The sequence below is a fragment of the Chiloscyllium punctatum genome, chromosome 45 (assembly GCF_047496795.1).
Source record: "Chiloscyllium punctatum isolate Juve2018m chromosome 45, sChiPun1.3, whole genome shotgun sequence".
Taxonomy (NCBI): domain Eukaryota; kingdom Metazoa; phylum Chordata; class Chondrichthyes; order Orectolobiformes; family Hemiscylliidae; genus Chiloscyllium; species Chiloscyllium punctatum.
The window spans coordinates 36721441-36740629 of record NC_092783.1 but is presented as its reverse complement, the minus strand read 5'-3'; the positions used below and the strand labels follow the sequence as shown (position 1 = coordinate 36740629).

General features: G+C 44.9%; 1 protein-coding gene across 4 annotated transcripts in view; it reads right to left on the bottom strand.

The window, feature by feature from the left end:
• The window catches only part of brpf3b (bromodomain and PHD finger containing, 3b), an 84736-nt gene extending 75458 nt beyond the window's left edge, over positions 1 to 9278 (bottom strand). The window contains exons 1-2 of one of the 4 annotated variants that reach the window (XR_011955391.1): positions 8963 to 9278; positions 494 to 1889 (exon numbers count right to left, since the gene is read on the bottom strand). Coding sequence is in view for 3 of the 4 variants with exons in the window: in XM_072563563.1 (XP_072419664.1) it covers positions 494 to 1878 (1385 nt within the window). In the remaining variant the exon portion in view is untranslated. Of the gene's footprint in view, positions 1 to 493; positions 1890 to 5825; positions 5850 to 7897; positions 8296 to 8962 lie in introns of those variants that run through there. The other 3 variants (XM_072563563.1, XM_072563564.1, XM_072563565.1) reach the window with 3 other exon arrangements.
• Between the last annotated feature and the right edge of the window lie 9911 nt (positions 9279 to 19189).

Here is a 19189-nt window from a genome sequence, read left to right as displayed (position 1 = left end):
TGATAGGAACTGGTGGAGTTTGGTTTCCATAACCATGCTCGCACACATATGCATAATGCCATGTTTTTAAAATGAATTGTTACTACTTCACTACTTTAAGTGATGCAAAAAAATTGACTACATAAAGCCTGAAACTAGAGTTATGAAATGTATTCTCAGCAAGTGATAATTATAAAAAGGGACAGTGGAAAATCAGTACAAATCAAGATTGAAGGAAAATAAACTGATGGGTGAAAAATATTAATGGTGCTTTACCAGTTACATAGGTTTTTCTCCACGAATGCTCCTTTCTCCAATTGTTTATTACTCACACCTGCAATGCCTCTCTGAAGAAAATGTTGAAGAACTGTGTGTACCTCCACTACACAAAAATATATTGCCACTCGAGAACTGAACATTGTTAGTAAACATCTTAAAGAATATAGCTAAATTCATCACTTACTTTTCCAAAGCTTTTAACGTCTTAGCAATCTCTTTTTTAAAAAAAACTCACCTGTGAGTTGGTATCTGCGGCACAGTCACGACTGGAACTGCAGCACGTCGCTCTTCAAGGAAATTTTTAATTTTTTTAGCTTTCTGTTTAGATTTGACTTTGGTCTTTTTAGGTGATACTTTTTTCGGACTGTCACCATCACAAACATCTTTTTCCTGCTCCTCTTCCACTTCCTCAGTCTCATTATCACCCAATTCAAGAATATTTTTCACTGACCCCGGTGGGGAGTGGATATCACAATACGCAGTTTTCCGGACACTGAAAGTTGTCCCATTTGCACTGGTTTCTCGTACTGGTTCCATCTTCATGTACAAACCAGTCCTCTGAGCACAAGTCACATGGAATGCCGTATAACAATTAGCTTTGTGACACTGAATAGATGCTCCAGCACCCTTCTGTTTGCAAATATAGCATACTAATTTCCATCGAGCAGAAGGAATATTCTCTATGCTGTCTATTGGCTCTAAGAACACAGTGTTAGCAAAACAAACCTCTGGTATCCACAGAGCACAAACTACATGGGCCCATCGGCCATCATCTGTCTGTTTAAAAGCACCGCCATTATTTGGACACAATGCGCAATCAACAGGCCTGGAAGGAGATTGCAGGCAGCAGCGGCAAAGCCATTGTCCTTCTGGAATATATGGCACTCCATAGCACTCCTGATGTACAGCAAGATTGCAGATATCACAAAATAAGATCACATTGCTATTCTGACACTCACCATCCATACAAATACAACAAACTGCATCTTCATCAATTAGAGATTGGGGATCACCTTTATTCCGGCTTTCAAAATAAGATTCTTTTTCCAATTTATCCATGAGGCACTCAAATGTCTCTTGGGACACTATACCAATCACATCACTCTTACGTTTTTCATTGATCATTTCTAGCCATGCATAATCCTCCTCATCCATATCGTACTCAACTTCACCATCCAGTTCTTCCACTGATTTCTCAATATATCTGTAATATGCTGATGATAGGGGTGGGGCATCAGGAGGATTATAATCAATAATTCTAAAAGAAGGTTGAGGTAATTCAACAGGCGCCCCAGCCGCATGTTTAGAGGCTGACTCTTTCCTTTTGTCTTTGCAAATCGTTTTTTTTGAGTTTGAAGGAAAGAGAGGTTGCTCACTATTTTCTTTGTTACTGTTACATTCTGTAATTTCTTGGGCAGTCAAGTCATCTTCCGTGATAATCTTTAAAGTATCAAATATGCTAATTCGGTGCAGTCTCCCATCAATGTCTACCTCAACCATTCGTTGTGCTTGAGCGTATGTTAATGTTTCTCTGCTCGGTGAGCATTTAAGACCATAGGGAGATGGAGAACGACGACCTCCGCAGCTATTTCTCATCTTCCTCTGTGGTTTTCGCATCATCTGCTGGCGATCTGTAATGCAGTAATAACTATGTTAGAACGAGTTCCTTTTGGAGGCATCTCCTTGGCAATAACATTCTTAAAAATGCATTTAACACTGTACTAAACTTCAGACTTTCTGCAGTGCTAATCTATAATGAGTTCATCATTTTATGGAGAATTTCAGCCAAATAGTTTAATTTTTATGAATTTGGAGGAAGCCTCAGAACAAGTGTGCTTTTGCTATTTCTTTCTCATGTCTGATAGTTCTTCCATTTCCCCTAAAATTGGGATTGAAGTGGGGTAGGCAATAACAGAAGGTGGCTTTTCCAACCTAACTCCTTCTTTGCCTGGAGATTTCTCAGACTTGGCACACGAACTTCTACTAGTCCTCAAGGAAAGTAGAGATTTCCCTTTTGTTACAAGATTGTTACATTTCTAAAATAGAAGGACAGCAGCACAGACCTCGCATAGCTTGACAAAACTAATGATTTTGACTACTGGGATAGCTTTTAGTTTATTGGTAATTATGGAACTCTGCTAATGGTTTTCTATTTATTGCCAACAAATGAGACAACCTCCACAGACAAAAGGTTTAAAAAAAACGCATTTAGTCCCTTTGAAATTTTGACGTTTGAAACAGTACATGAGAAAATTCCCTCAATAACTTGAATCATTTGACTCAACAGCAAAATACTGCTTGTATTAGAAATGTAATACAAGTAAAAAAAGAAGGAAACACTCAATAGTCCAAGCATAATTTATAGTCAATGGCCTTCCTGATGACCAGAATTTTGCTTTATTGGTATATTAAGTGTCGAATGTGCAAGTCTATCACATAAATAAGATGTTCAAAGCTACAAAGCTATCCAAAATCTCCAAGTCCTGCTTATCTGTCTCAAAAACACGTTCTACTTGCACTTGTATTATTTGCTGATGTGACCTATTTAGATACCGTGGATCTAAAATCTGAGAGAGTGTAATTCTGAATCAGTCCTTTACTGTTAAGTCCTAAATCAAAACACCAAGATCTAAAAGTACGACTAACTTAAAATATAAATTAATAAGGACATGTATTTAGAACCTCATTTCTGATCCCCTTCAACATGTGGATCTATACCATTTATATAAAACAAAAACATTCGGCCACCATGGTGTGGACAAGTTAAGGCCTGTGGAGGTCTCTTAGTCATAATCAACGACTTCAAGTGTTCCAAAAAAGTTGCTGAATATAGATAAAGATAATAAATATCTTAGAATCTTGAACATGCACCAACTAAATATCATGCGCACTTGCATAATCTAAGTAGCAGATGCCATCCCATCAATATTCCTTTCCTCTGCAATGTACAAAAGTGATCAGGTTTTACCTTTTGATGCAATCCTTACTAATCAGGCTTTCAAATTTGCTTCAAGTATGACCTTTGGAGTGTGGTTCAAAATTTAGCTTTTATCAAGTTTCTTTCCTGTTACCTCTGGAAGAATGATTTTTAAAAAAATAAGCACAATAAAGGGAGTGTAGAAATGTTTGCAGCACAAACTTGAAGGATTTAGAAATTATGCTTCCAGGAAATTATAGAGTGGTTCAAGCTAATTTTGTTAATATTAGGTAGTTTTTTTGGAATGATATTCATGTTAGGTTCAGCATGCACTCAAGTTAGGCCTGCCAGGCAATAATAAAAATCCTCTGTACAGAAGCCAGCAGAGCTATGTCTTTTAGACATGTGCTTTGATAAATTATTTCTGGTTACTATACAACTGTTGAGCCACAATTCTAACTGCTATTAAAGTTATTAAGATTGGCAGTTCCAAATGACAGCAAAGGTTTTTTTTAAAATCGTTTGTTATATTTCTGCGTACAACTTTAACCTACATTCTTTATTACGCTCCAAAATCAAATATCTACTTGTACAAAATTACTTTAAAACTGAACTTCTTGCCAACTTTGTTTTTTGTAGGGATTGGTTGCTGCAATGATACTCGCATACCTTTTGTGCCTTGCCTGAAAAACTTTTACTTGTGTGCAAGGCTCAGAATCAACAGACTTCAACCAACAAAATTACACAATTGCACCAGATCTTATCTTCATTTATCATTCACAAGTTTTTGCTATATCACAAACCAGAAATAGAATTCTGACCAATTATTACCTGATTAACCCAGGAGATTGAGGCCAACTGTAATGGGCAATGTTATCAAAACACTGCACACAAGTCAAGACTGAACCTCAGACTTGCTCATCTATATAACTTGGTTGCTCATTTTGATAAACTCACTAAACATCAGGGAGCTCCCAGAACACACAGCTGACAGAATAATTATTTTAAACAAACATACTAGAGCGAAGACTAAAATCAAGGGTTTCACATGTGTGTCATTGTGGGCATTTTACAAACACACAAGTTCTCATTATTACTCAAAACAAAAAATTATTCACAACACATTGACATAACAAAACAACTCCAAGCCAGACATAAGGATGATCATAGTCATTGTCTGCCTTCTTCAGGCAAGAACATCACATAGTACAATGTGCAGGTTGAAATGAAATAAGATAGAAATGCAAAGAGAAATACAAAAGTCACAGGTTGCAAGTGAATGTCGTGAGATTCACAAGACAAGCAAGCTAGTGCAATTGGAGGTGTTAAGGTCTCAGTAGAGACCAGTGAACATTAAAAATATTCAAGCTGTCAGTTATTAACTGAGAACACCACACGTTTTCAAGTTTTAAACCAAAATCTGTACAGGCAAAAGGAAAAATACAATCACCATTACCAACACTATAATCTCATAGGAACTTTATTTTAAATCCAAAATTTCAACAGTATGCTTTTGGTTTGTATTTTTTTTAAACTGACAGTACCTTTTAATATCAGCTTCTTGAACATGCCCATTTAAATCTCTAAGAAACCAACACGTCTCAGCTCCCATTTATTCCTCCTTTAACCAGTTAGCTTTTTCAGGGTTCTTTCACTATCATCCAGCTAGGTAAATTGTCTGGTCCTTCTACAATCGAGAGTGTGGTGCTGGAAAAGCACAGCAGGTCAGGCAGAATCCGAGGAGCAGGAAAATCAACGTTTAGAGCAAAAGCCCGAAACGTCGATTTTCCTGCTCCTCGGGTGCTGCTTGACCTGCTGTGCTTTTCCAGCACCACACTCTCTACTCTAATCTCCAGCCTCTGCAGTCCTCACTTTCACCTGGTCTTTCTACAATATGTTAAATTTGGATTTCTTCACCTAAAGCATGGTCATTACTCCGAACTTTACAGAGTGATGCCAAATCAGAACCTCCCTGATAGTCAAAGTTTTCTGTTCTTTGATTTGGCTGCTAGGCAAAAGTTTCCACTATCTCATTCTTGGGCTGTCTGCCTTATAAAAACTATGTAAACAATAGAGATTAACAAAAACTAAAAAAAACTTCCTAAATCTTAAAGGCCATTTCCTTGGCAATGTGACACATGTCGTCCATTAGTACGCAAGAATATAAATCCAAAAATTATAATTGATTCTTTAAAATTAATTCAATTTACCAAGTACCTTCAAACCTTAAACAAACAGAAACTGGATAAACTCAGCAACTGTGGGAGACAGAAGAGTTAACATTTGAGACCACTGACTAGTCATCAGAACTGACAGCACCTAGAAAAGAAGTGATCCTAATGGTGAAGAGGGGAGGGTTAAAAGGAAGAGACACAAAGAGAAACGAGCAGATAGATGGAGATGGGAGCCCAAAGAGTGACAGGCAGAGAATGGGATTATTGACAGGAAACCAGGACAGAAAAGAGGCTAAGTGTTAACGAGAGCTGACAGTAGGACAGAATGGGTGGGCTGTGCTGAAAACAAACCACAAAAGAACCAAGCTGTGGGGAAACAAAGATGTAATTAAGCTTCAAAATGTTCTTTGATATGGGAAACTACATAAAAAATGAAAATCCCCCCACCTTACCTGCAAAAAGAAGTTTGAATTTACCTGTAGATAGCCTGTTTCCTCAAAAGGACAGAAAGACCACTACAATCCTGGGCATGAAAACTTCTCACCACCATCCCAAAAAACTCAACAGGACTTTTCCTTTAACTCTTCTGTCTCCCACAGCTGCTGAGTTTATCCAGTTTCTGTTTGTTAAAGGTTTGAAGGTAAACTGAATTAATTTTAAACCTGCTGTGCTTTGGAAATAGTAAAGACTGCAGATGTTGGAAGTTACAGTCAATGAAATGTGTAATTGGAAAAGCACAGCAGGTCAGACAGGATCAGAGGTGCAGGAAAGTCGACATTTTGAGCCAGTCCTGAAGAAGGGTCCTGACCTGAAATGTTGATTTTCCTGCTCCTCTGTTGCTGTCTGGCCTGCTTTTCCAGGACTTCTCCGATTTTCAGATCTAGGCCTACCTGATACATGATATATACCTAGCTTTCATGTATCTATTTTACATTTAATAATCACCAGTTGTTAAACTTAAATTTATGTCTAACATTCATCTGTAACAAAGGTATTTCCATTTACTGCAAAGCACAAAACTCTCCAACAAGTAGGATACTGCCACGATATGTATAATCCATAGCCCAGCTCATGGTTATTAAGTTTTTACTTCAGTATTCAGAACTGGGCAATAATGATGCCTTTGATTTTTTTTCCAGTTTATTTTAACAATAATGATACTGAAAATGTCTTAATATTTCAGAATAATAAATAACTAAGGATCTACTATACAATAGTTTACCCTTTATAACTGTTTGTAATCCATTCAAAAACTTGTAGATGCATTAATTGACTTAAATACTTTAAATAGTTAATTTGACTGTGTTGAAATCATACTGTTCATGCTTAAGCCAGTAATTAAAATTGCACTGATAGTGTAAAAAGTAATTTCAATATTAAATGAATTTCTCTTATAGCTTACATATCACAAGTAGCTACCATCAATTAAACATTGTTTTACAGACAGATCATAAAACTTCTCTCTGTTCAAAACCAAAACACATCACAGAAAATGATCAGACTGAAAGGCAAACAGAAATTTCAGCATACATTAAGATCGGAGTGTCGGAACTAAACACTACATTGAGCAGGAAATCAAAGAGGGGAATGTTTTTGTGGTTGCACCAATTACACTGTACCTGCACTGGCATGTTAAAATAGTTATTCTTTAACACTATAAATTAATTGATCTGCAAATATAGAAATCTCTAATTTCACACATCTCTTAATATGAATAACCAGAGGCAATTCACAGATGTAGAAAACATATTGAACTGTATATTGAACATATACACTGTATACACAGTTGCAAGTGGCCTTTCCAAGTTATCGAGTCAGAGAGATGTATAGTATAGAAACAGACCCTTTGGTCCAACTTATCCATACTGAGCACATATCCTAAAATACTCCAGTCCCATTTGCCAAGGTAAAATTTATTTATAGATATTTTCTAATCAACTTGTTCAGAGATTTTGTTATAACCTCTGGAGTAGGAGGGACTTAACCCTAGGTCATCTGGCTCACAAGCAAAAACACTACAGAAGTGCAGATAAATAAAGGAACATTTCCCAGTGATTTATGTACAGAATACTGTTTTTGGAAACGCTAACTACAAAAATGTTTAAAAGCCATACGTACAAGTTGTTTGAACAATTAAGTAGTTTACAAATTATTAAAAAGTCTTGTTTGCATTCAATAGCTAAGGCGATCATCTCAACCAAATGAAAAGATTCTTTGAAATGTAATTCTGTAATTGTTACTCGCATAAATGTTTTCATCGCGAGCAAAAGCCAGAAAAAGGAGTTCGAATTTAGAGTGAGTTTGGAATTGTTTATATTATTTTGAAATGTTTTCTACAATATATGTTGTTACAATACAAGTCCCCAGTATACTAATAAGTATATGTTTACAACATGAATCTAGAGTACATTTTACGAAGTTAGCTACTTCAATAAAATTTACTTAGGTCCAGTGTCCCATAAACGTGGTTAATTCTCACTAAGTCAGCAGCATGCTTTTAATTAGATACGAGCTGTGTACGTTCAGAATTGACTCTTGCTTTATTTACCTCACTACAAACATTCAACGAAAAGAAAGAGGCCCACAGACAAAAGTCGGCCAATGCCGAGCGCTCAAGTCCTTCACGGGTCGAAAACATTGCGCGAAAACGGACGCTCGGGTTACTGCTGAACGCGTCCTGTACATGTATAGCGGATACTAATGGTGCACTTTATTCCACAAGCTGGACCTTGCTGTCATATTACTAGATGTTGTATATTGTTGACGTGGCCGGAGGTCCCCAGCTCAGGCCTTTGTCTGTTTTCCCACTGCACTGTGTCGGGCTCTGACACCAACTCAACTGGACACTCGTGCCAGCTCAGCTGTTCGATGACGTCGGGACTGGTGCGCGTGAAGGGGGCGGGCAGGGGGCAATGAGAAGGGGGTTCAAAAGGTGGCTGACGTCACTGCAGCAAACTATTTTCCCGGGCCCATTTGAATCTCCCTCCTATCGGCAGCAACGGGTGCCCATTCTGTCCGCCGTTAAGCCACGCACTCCTTTACCTTCCCCACCCCTCCCCATGCATACCCCAGCCCCCAACACCACCCACCTGAAACCAGGTTTCAGCAAACACCCCTCCACTCCCGACGTCGAGCCCTCCTGTCCCCCACCTCCCAATCAACACGAAGAATTTTCTAGAATCTCATCAATCGACCACCATCTACCCATTCAATCCCCTCCCTCCCCCAAGCCAACACCAAGCAACGACTGAACCGACCCACTAACAGACGCGTGCAGGATTGATTGGCGCTCCAGCCAATGGGCGCTGGAGTTCACCTTAACGCGGTGCCAATCAGGAAGCGGTTTGCCATCGGCTGACCAATCGGCGGAGGCGGGACCTAGTCCCTGGCCCCGCCCCCATCGGTTGGACGGAGAGAATTTACTGTAGAACAAGATGGCGACTATTTCCACAACAAGCGACCCCCAAAGCATATTAATTACAGACCTCTAACGGCTGACCCCAGTGCGTTTCACTCGCCACCTAATGGCGGCAGCACGATCCAAAAGCTTCACTTCCCAATCCGCAAACAACAACCCAACGCCCACAAACGCGTAAAAACAAACGCCATTTACCTTGAATGCAAAGTCGGACAGGGAGGTGGGGGGTGGGAGATCACTCTCCAGGACACAAATGATTACTAATGGCACCGAAGCGCCTGGTATCTGCCGTTCCGTGCCCGCTACTCAACGCTTAATATGTCGTCCTCTTGATACGGAGCGCTTCATAGTGCGCCCGCGGATGTCTCAGGGCGAGGAGGGCGGACTTTTAATGGAGATTTGAGTGCGAGGAACAGTACGTAAGATAGCGGTAGAAATGCGAACCTTTTGCCGCTGTTGTTGGGGGAGGGGGCGGGTGTGGGGGAGGGTAGGGGAAGGTGGAAGGGGGGGAAAAGAGAGAAAAAAAAATCTCTTTTCAATCAGAGGCCGGACACGCCCCTGCGCATGACCCGAGCATTCGCGGAAACCCCGTGCAGGGGCAGTAAGCAGCTTCAGGAGGGAGACGAGAGAGAGGAGAGTGGCGGTTGGTCTGGGGCTGCCCCACTCCCTCACACAAACCACAACCTCCCCGCTCCTCCACATCAACGGGCGGACGCTCCCTTTCAAATCCGGCTGCGTCTTTGCTGCCAGGCTTCGAATAACGGGCGGGCGAGTGCTCCCTCCCACAGACCCCCCCCCGACTTTTTTTCCCCCCTAAATGAAAGACCGAGCGTTTTCCATGTCTCCCGCTGTTCCTAATTCCTGTTAAGAGTAAAAGGCTTCGTTTAAACATCCCCAGGAACCGTTACCAAGGCCTGAAAATTAAGTTACTTTTTGAAACCCAAGGTCGGGGATTGCCACACTTATGACATCCACTGAGAGCATCATAAAAGTGCAAGAAAACGGTTGCATTAAACTAATAACTATGGATCATATATTTTATCTTTTACCTTCAACGTGTTATACTTATCCTTACCGTCTCGGTCCTGTTTTTGTCGTTTCGATTTTGAATTAAAATTGCTACTAAAGTAAAATTTTCCATCAATAAATTAGTTCACTTGGAATGTTAACTGAATAAATGAAGTTATTAGAGTGCAAACAATTGACTTTGGGGAGGAGGGGGTGTGGTTCTTTTGCCTAGCTGGCTAGAAATATCCTTTTTAATGGAAATAAAATGTGGCTAAAGAACGAGGGGGAAAATGCGGAGTGCAATAAGTTTGATCAGCCTGGCAGCTACTGCACAAGACGCTCCTGAAATCCAATTGAAAATAGAATAGTACCATACAAGTGCAAGAAGTCTCAACTAATTATAAAAAAACGCGGGAGATTCAGCTAGATGATTACAATTGGCCAATGAGAGTATGGCCAAATGTTCCATCACGTGATTTCTATTGGCCAATAAGTCGACAAGCATGTTAATCGTGTTAAATAAAAATCTAAGGTTTGATGAGTGGATCAGGACTCAAGTGTGACTTGAGTATGTTGCCAAAGTAGGTATTGGAGAGTTTAGTGGTGGGATCAAATTTTGGTAGAGAGAAACACAAACTGCACATACTGGAATTCATACTCGACAAGCAGGAGGCCAGAAGAGTGCAGCAAGCCAGGCAGCATCAGAAGGTGGAGAAGTCCACGTTTTGAATATAACCCTTCAGGAATGGAGATAGGGGATTGTGGAGCTGCAGATAAAGAGAAAAGGAGGGGGACACAGAGTCGTGAGAAAGTGTTAGGTCAATACAGATGGTAGGTACAGCCTGGTAGGTTGATAGGAAGAATGCTACTGGCTGGTAGGTGGAAGGAGGGGTTTTCCAGGTATAATCCTTCTTTAGGAATGGAAGTGGGGTAGGAGGAAGTGCAGATAAATAGAAGGGGGGAGGGAATCTTTGGTAGCAGGGGGATAAAATGGATGATAACACCCCAGATGCATATAGGCCAGCTTTTAAAGAACCTGTCCCTCATTTAAATTTGCCCACCTGCCCATGTCAACCATATTATGGCATAGGCTAGATCAGTTGACTTGTTAACACACTCAATTCCTTTTTTTTAAATGGTAAGTAAGGGGCTTGCTTGTGGTGCAGTGGTAGTATCTCTACCCTGGACCAGGAGGCATGGGTTAAAGTGCCATTTGTTCGAGGTTTACAATAATATCTCTGAACAGGTTGATTAGAAAAAGTTTTTTTTAAATGGCCAATGAGGGACCCTCTTATGGCACAGTGGTAGTGTCTCTATCCTGGACCAGGTGGTCTAGCTTCAAGCCCACTTGCTGCAGAGGTGTGTAACAACATCTCTGAACAGGTTGATGAGAAAAATCGGTTAATTAAAAATGCATAAATAGCAACTTTGGAGTACACCAGCCTGCCATTTTATGGTAACTTGGTCTGGATGGTCAGGAAGTCATTAAAGCTATCACTAAGTATGTTTTAAATGCCATGTGCCCACCAAAACACCCAGTAAAATTCACCCCCATGTCTGTCAGTGGCCCGAATTTTCTAAGGCTTAATGACAATGCTGCATTATTTCACATGAATCTGTTATTACAGTCTTCTGTGCACCTTCTATCTTACATTTTCTAGTTCGTCTGTAAAGCATTAACTCTGGCAAATATAAATGAAGTCTAATTCTGGTTAAACCACAACACAGTACTAAATGCATGCTAAGCTGTGTAAGTTCCATACTTACATATAGTTAAATAAGCCCACAATCAACACATCAGATCAAAGCTCTGGAGTTCTGCCACATCATATCATGAATAAGCATGTAACAAGATGAATATCCTCAACAATTGAAGTGCAAAACACCAAAGAAGTGCAAAATGGATAGTCCATCTTGCCCCCCCCCGACCCAGCATCACAATTCAAATTCACTTTAGTCAATTTGAAATCAAGAAAACAACTAAGATAACTGGATATTGCTAATCTGTTGTTGCTCCCAACAACATTCTGGCTATCATGCATAGGACTTGTGCTCCATAATTAGTTACATGTCCAGCAAGCCGTTCTGTATAGCTGCAACAATGGCATCTACACGCCAAAGTGAAAAAGCGTCCAAGTGTGCCAAGGTATGCCCTAGTCACAAACCCACTTTATTATTCCCTATCAACTTTCTCCAGTCATATGCAAACTAATGGAGCATGTAGTTAGTAATATTTTAAGCAACACTTTCTCACCCATAATCTGCTCACTGATGCGCTCATTTGGGTTTTGTCAGGACAACTCAGTTCCAGACCTCAATCCTTCCCTTGATCCAAACATTGACAAAAGAGCTGAATTCCAAAGCATGGTAACACTGACTGTGCTGCTATCAGGCAACATTTGACTAATACACTAAGATACCTAATAAAATTGATGACTGTTAAAGGAAAGACCTGGCACTGGCTGCAATTATACCAACACAAAGGAAACTAGTTGTGATTGGTACATTCCAATCATCTCAGATGACAGGAACATAGGAGCATGAGTAGGCCACATAGCCCCTTCAGCCTGCTGCACATTTATAGATCATAGCTGATCATACCTCAATGCCATATTCCCATACTTTTCCCATAATCTGTTATAGAATTGCTTAATGACAAAACTCTCACAGCCCTCTGGAGTAGGTTAAGATTCCAAAGATTCACCACCCTCTGAGTGAACAAGTTTCTCCTCATCTCAGTCCTATGTAGCTTGCTTTTTATTCTGAGACTGTGTGCTGGTTCTAGCACCCACAGCCAAGGGAAACATCCTTTCTCATCAACAGTCTTTCCCCTTAAAAAGTCATAAATTTCCAAGAAAATGCCTCATATTCTTTTAAACTCCACAGAATATAGGACAGTGAACACAATCTTTCCACACTGGATAATCCTAACATCCTTGGAATTAGTCTGGTGAACTTCTGCTGCATTCCTTCTATGGCAAGTCTATTCATCCTTGAACAAGGAGACCAGAACTGCACACAGTACTCTAGATGTTGTCTCATCAGTGTTCCAGATGGTTGAAGCAAAACCTCTTTGCTCCTGTACTCAAATCATCTGGTGATAAACATTTATGTATTAATTTCCATCAAATCACTTGCTGCACCTGTATGCTAGCTTTCACTGACTTACATTCAAAGACACCTAGATCCCTTACGGATATTAATACTTTCCATTCTCACCATTTAAGAAATACTTTGCAACTTTATTCACCTACCAAAGTCGATAACTTCACACATATCCACATTATACTGGTAGTTATTCTACAACGCGATAGTAGCATTCTTGTGTTATAGAAAAATTACACTTTAGAAACAGCACTTAAAGTGTTGCTGATATAATTGTATTTCATCCAACACACGTATACAAGTTTTGGCTTTAGAAACAGTGTCCCCAATTCCTCAATCGCATTACAGCAAATTTGTGTGAACGAAACGCGCGTTATAGCAGAATGGCCTGTATTCCATCTGCCATACTCTTGTTCACTCATCTTGTCTAAATCCCCTTCAAGGCTCTTTGCATCTGCTTCACAACTCACATTCACCCCAAGTTTTATATCATCCGCAAACTTGGAAAATTCCAAAATCTTTATTATCCACTGATATAGGGGCACAGACTATAAATAATAGAAAACATGGATACTGCTACTATAATTCGATCTATAATACTTTGAAGGACTGGCCAAAGTCCGCGCTCATCCCAGCCCGGACGGAATTTCACATTGGCCCCAAGGCCCCGTACTTCCCGCGGGAGCCTGTGCCCCACAACTTGAGCCGCCTCCGGAATTTTAATTTTGTTCCTTTCAAGGATATAAAAAGGAGGGCCCTGTATAGACTGCTGCTGCACACCTTCCACCTCTTTTCCCTCATCCACCGCCCGGACACGCCTTGGCGTGCCCATTTGCCACCGGGCGGTGGGGATCCCCAGTGGAGGGCTCTCTACGCGGGAGTCCTTCCCCCTTTCTCTCGGGGATCTGGGGTGGAGGGTGCTGCACGCAGCAGTCCCCTGCAACCGCAGATTGCGGTGGTTCACGGACTCCCAGCCCAACTGCTTGTTCTGTGGCGCTGTGGAGTCCGTGGACCACGTGTATATTGGGTGTGGGTGTTTGCACTCCCTTTTTGATTTTCTTAAAAACCACCTCCTCTGCTTTTGGTTGCACTTCAGTCCCACGCTTCTGATCTTCGGGCACCCGGTACGGAGGAGGGAGGGCAGGTCCGAAGACCTCCTTGTGGGTCTGCTCCTGGGCCTGGCCAAACTGGCCATCAACAGGTCCAGGCAGCGGGCCGTGGAGGGTGACGTTAGGGCCGACTGCCTGCCCCTCTTCCGCGGTTACGTTAGAGCCCGGGTGTCCTTGGAGAAGGAGCACGCGGCGTCCACCAACACCCTGGAGTTGTTCAGGGAGAGGTGGGCGCCGCAGGGAGTGGAGTGCATTATTTCTCCCTCAAACTCTATTTTGATTTAGTCCCTACCCTCCCCTTCACTGTTTTTGATCACACAGCATTGCCCTTTGATGTGAAGGGCAGTGCTTGTCACTGGCCACTCGGGTGTTTTCCTATCTTCCCGGTGGTAGAAATTGAATAAAGATTCGTGCGCTTTGTGTCTTTCACTGTGTCTCACACCTGCACACACACACCAGGGGTGCTGGGGAAAAAATAAGCACTACCGCAGTTAGGCGGTAGTGCGGGGGTTAAAAAAAAATAAACCGTAGTCACTTTAATGGAAAAAAAGAACAGGAGTGTTATCCTCAGCGCTGTCACCCTGGGCAGGTACCGGGGCAGGCTGCCCCAGAGGTGGTCGAAAGGTGCTGAGGGTGGTTAGTGAAGCCGGAAGGTGGGTAGGCCGTCCTGACCGCTGTCATCCTGGGTGGGTACCGGGGTGGGCTGTCCTAGAGGTGGTCGAAAGGTGTATTAGGGCGGACTGCGAACTGGAAGGGGCATGGGGTGGACTGAGAACCGGAAGGTGGGTAGGGGCAGGCTGCCTTAGAGTGGTCGGAAGGTGGGAGGGGCGGGGTCTTGTTGGGTCTGTATTGTCTGCACTTTTGTATGTAACAGTATTGTCTAATGTGCAAATGTCATTGTCACTGTCTTGTCATATGTGGAACTGGGATTTGAGGTTTGTCCTCATCTCCCTGTAAAATGGTTGAATGGTAGGGTTTTGGGCTTAGCTTTGCTGCTCCTCTCCCTCGTAAAATTGCTGTCTTTTGTGTACAGCTGTAAATGTTGTTTGTAAACTGTTTGTAATTTGTTTAATAAAATAAAATAAAAGAACAGGAGTGTTTCACTGTGTCTCACACCTGCACACACACACCGTGGGTGCTGGGGAAAAAATAAGTACTACAAGAAAGAAAAGAGGAAAAAAAAAGAACAGCAGTGTTGTTCTGTGGCACTGTGGAGTTCGTGGACCATGGATATGTGGGCGTTTGCACTCCCTTTTTGATTTTCTGAAAAACCTCCTCCTCTGCTTTTGGTTGCACTTCAGTCCCACGCTCCTGATCTTCGGGCACCTGGTACGGAGGAGGGAGGACAGGTCTGAAGACCTCCGCGTGGGTCTGCTCCTGAGCCTGGCCAAACTGGCCATCAACAGGTCCAGGCAGCAGGCCGTGGAGGGGGTCGTTAGGGCCGACTGCCTGCCCCTCTTCCACGGTTACATTAGGGCCCGGGTGTCTCTGGAGAAGGAGCACGCGGCGTCCACCAACACCCTGGAGTTGTTCAGGGAGAGGTGGGCGCCGCTGGGAGTGGAGTGCATTATTTCCCCCTCCAACTCTATTTTGATTTAGTCCCTACCCTCCCCTTCACTGTTTTGATCACACAGCATTGCCCTTTGATGTGAAGGGCAGTGCTTGTCACTGGCTACTCGGGTGTTTGCCTATCTTGAGAATTGGATCAGTGTGTGATTGTGTGCGTGCACGTGCAAGGACTCTCCTCCTTGAAGGGGACTGTCCCTGTTGCTGCTTGGGGCCTGCCTCACTGTTGCTGCCTGGGACTTGCCTTGGGGCCCCTCCCAGGACCTCCACCACTGCTGCTGTTATTAGAGGCCCACCTCCACTGCTGCTGCCTGGGACTCGCCTTGGGGACCCTCCCCACCAGGTCTGCCCCCCACCGCTGCCAGACTTGCCAGAGGCCTGCCTCCACTGCTGCTGTTGCCTGAGGCCTGCCTCCATCACCGCCGCCTGGGACTCGCCTTGGGCCCCTCCCCACAACCTCCACCACCACCACTGCTGCTGCCTGGGACTCAATTTTGGGGCTGCCTGGGACTTGCCTTGGGACCCTCCCCAACAGGTCTGCCCCCCACCACTGCGACCGAGGGCCTACCTGGGACTCACCTGAGGCCTGCCTCCACCGCTGTTGTTGCCTGAGGCCGGTCTCCACCGTCACTGTCTGGGACTCTCCCCACAGCCTCCACCACTGCTGCTGCCAGAGGCCCAACTCAACACCCAGCAGCAGAGTATGGCGAGCCCGAAGGTCGTGGGGCCCACCCACACCTACGCCGGGGTAGCCACTGCCTTAGGCTCGGCTGTCCCAACCCCGGCCGCAACCCAAACCCCCTTCAGGCACCTGACTAAACGCCTGGGGGTAGAGGCCTATCCCCACCCCAATATGTCCATCAAGGCCTGCAGCAAGGCCATGGCTAGTGTGGTCAGCCCACTGGCCATCGTCGCTGCGGCCCGGATGTACGGGAAGGCCGTCTTTTTCCTGAAGACCGAGCAGGCGGTCCACCTGGCCGTGGAGAGGGGGCTCACTGTGGGCGGGACACATTTTCCCGTTGACCCTTTGGAGGTTACGGCCCAGAGGCCTTCATTGCCAGCAAGCTCCTTCTCCCCCACCTCAACACCTTGGGGGAGATCCGGTCAGGTATCCAACTGCTCCTGCTCGGTCTTAAGGACCCTGCCCTCCGACACATATACTCCTTCCCACGCCAGGTGTTCATTTGCCTGGCCCGGGAGGAGGTCACTGAGGGCTCCTTCATTATCCTCCACGAGGGCGCAGCCTACCGCGCCTTCTGGATGGCGGACGGAGTGCGGTGCCACCTGTGCCGCGAGGTGGGGCACATGAGGAAAAACTGCCCCACCCAGAAGGCTGCCCAGCCCTCACCAATGGCTGATGGTGGCGCCACCGCACCCACTCCCCCTCCCCCGAAGTCAACACCGCAAGCCTGGGCACCGGAGGCATCCAATGCTCCAGCCTCCGGCAGGGAGGGGGGTGAGTGTCCGACCAGCCAGAAGGCGCTCAAAAAGACGTGACGCTTCAGGCCCGCCCACGGGGAGACCACCCTATCCCCTTCCCCGACACCTAGCCCATGACCTGCCCCGCCCCGGCACGACAATGCCCCTGCGGCCGTGCCAGCGTCGCCCCGGCGCGGGAACCCTGACCCCCAAACCCGTACCTGATCCTAGCCCCACTGACCCCACATCCACCTCCACCTCCACCACGGGGGGGGGGGGGGGGGTAATGAGCTGATGGTGCCTGTCGACTGTCCTGCACTGCGGCCCGACCTACCCAAACCCCCAGGGGCTACAGCAGGGCCTCCTGCTGCCTTGACTCCACCGGCCCCTGGGGAGGACTTTTAAAAACCACACGGGCCGTGGTGCGGGCGACAGAGGACCCTCTGCTGGGTTGTTGAGCGGTGGAGGAGAGGAAGGTGTTATCCTTGCTCCTCCCTCCCAGACTGTTTTTCTGGGGGCCTTGGCCCTGGGGGAGGACCTTTTCCCTGAGGATCCGGGCGTCCTGGTGTTGGGAGAGGAGCGGAGCCCCAAGCCTTTGCCGCCTGATGACCAGAACTCGGGGCGTTCTGGGAAGGGGTGCGCCGAGGAAGGTACCGCTGGTGACCCTGGTGGTGGGGTCGCCGGGGGTTCGAGGCCAGTTGGTGGTGCCGGACCAGCTCCCATCCTCTCGGTGGGGGAGGGGTCAGTGACCGAGGGTGACCTCCCGGAGGAGGGTTCGGGATCGGTGGCAGACACAGAGGACAACGTGGACTCTGTCTGCAGTAACATTTGAGTCCCAGGTGTCCCCCACCAATCTCTCCCTCATCCCCCTCGAGGAACTCCGGGAATTTGTCGAGGAAACTCGGAGTCGCTGGGATAGAGCCCAACTGTCGCTCAACCGCTGGAGCTCCTTTGAAAGAGTTTACTGGTCGGCCCACGCTGCTCGCCAGGCGTCTGGGTTCGATGTGAATGAGCGAAAGCGAGTCAGGAACTTCCTGGGGGCACTCCTGATGAAGGTGAAATTGGTTACGATTCACTGCACGGTGGCTCAGTGGTTAGCACGGGTGCCTCACAGCACCAGGGTCCCAGGTTTGATTCCAGCCTCAGGTGACTGTGTGAAGTTTGCACATTCTCCTGTGTCTGTGTGGGTACCCTGCGGGTGCTCCGGTTTCCTCCCATAGTCCAAAGATGTGCGGGTCAGGTGAATTGGCTATGCTAAATTGCCCATAGTGTTAGGTGCATTAGTTGGTGGGTAATGGTTCTGGGTGGGTTACTCTTCGGAGGGTCGGTGTGGACTGGTTGGGCCGAAGGGCCTGTTTTCACACTGTAGGGAATCTAATCTAATCAATTGGCTCACCATTTTTTTGATTAGAAAATGGCTGCCCGATTGAAGCCTGAATTAAATACCCAGAGGTTTTTCAGGGAAATCTAGGGACTGTCAAAGAGCCAAGGATACCTTGCATGTTGATCAGGAAGCAATTCCATGATTCTGCAAGACCTGTCAAGTGCCACTTGCCTTCAGGACAAAAGTAGAGGCAGAAATCAGAAGGCTGGAAAATGAGAAATCATCAAACCAGTCCTGTCTGAGCAATGTGCAGCGCCAATTGTACCAACAGTTCACTTTTGTGGGGATTGAAAACAAATAGTAATCTGTTTTTTCTTCAGTAGGATAAATACCCAGTCCCCTGCATAGAGGGTTTATACACAAAGCTAGCAGGGGTTGTCCTTCACAAAGCTGTACATGAGCCATGCATACTTGCAATTGCATTTAGATGAGAACTCCCAGAAATATGCTACAATTAATACCCATAAGGGGTATCATCAGCCTGTGCAATTTTTCAGTGGATGATGGAGAACATTTTACAAGGTCTAGCCCAGATTACCATTTATCCAGATGATAAGGTAATCAGGGAAGACCAATTAGGAGCACTTAGGGAACTTGGACATGGTCTTTAGATGCTTCCTCCAAGTGGGTGCATGCCTTAGTAGGGAATTAAATGTGTTCCAAGCAACCCAAGTGACCATGTTTGGGCTATAGAGTCAACAAGGGGATTACACCCATTGGAAGATAAAGTGAGGGCAATTAAAGGTGCCCTGACTCCCACGTCTGTATACCAGATTCTAAGGACTTTCCTTGGACTGGTGAATTATTATCATACATAACCTGGCCTCCATC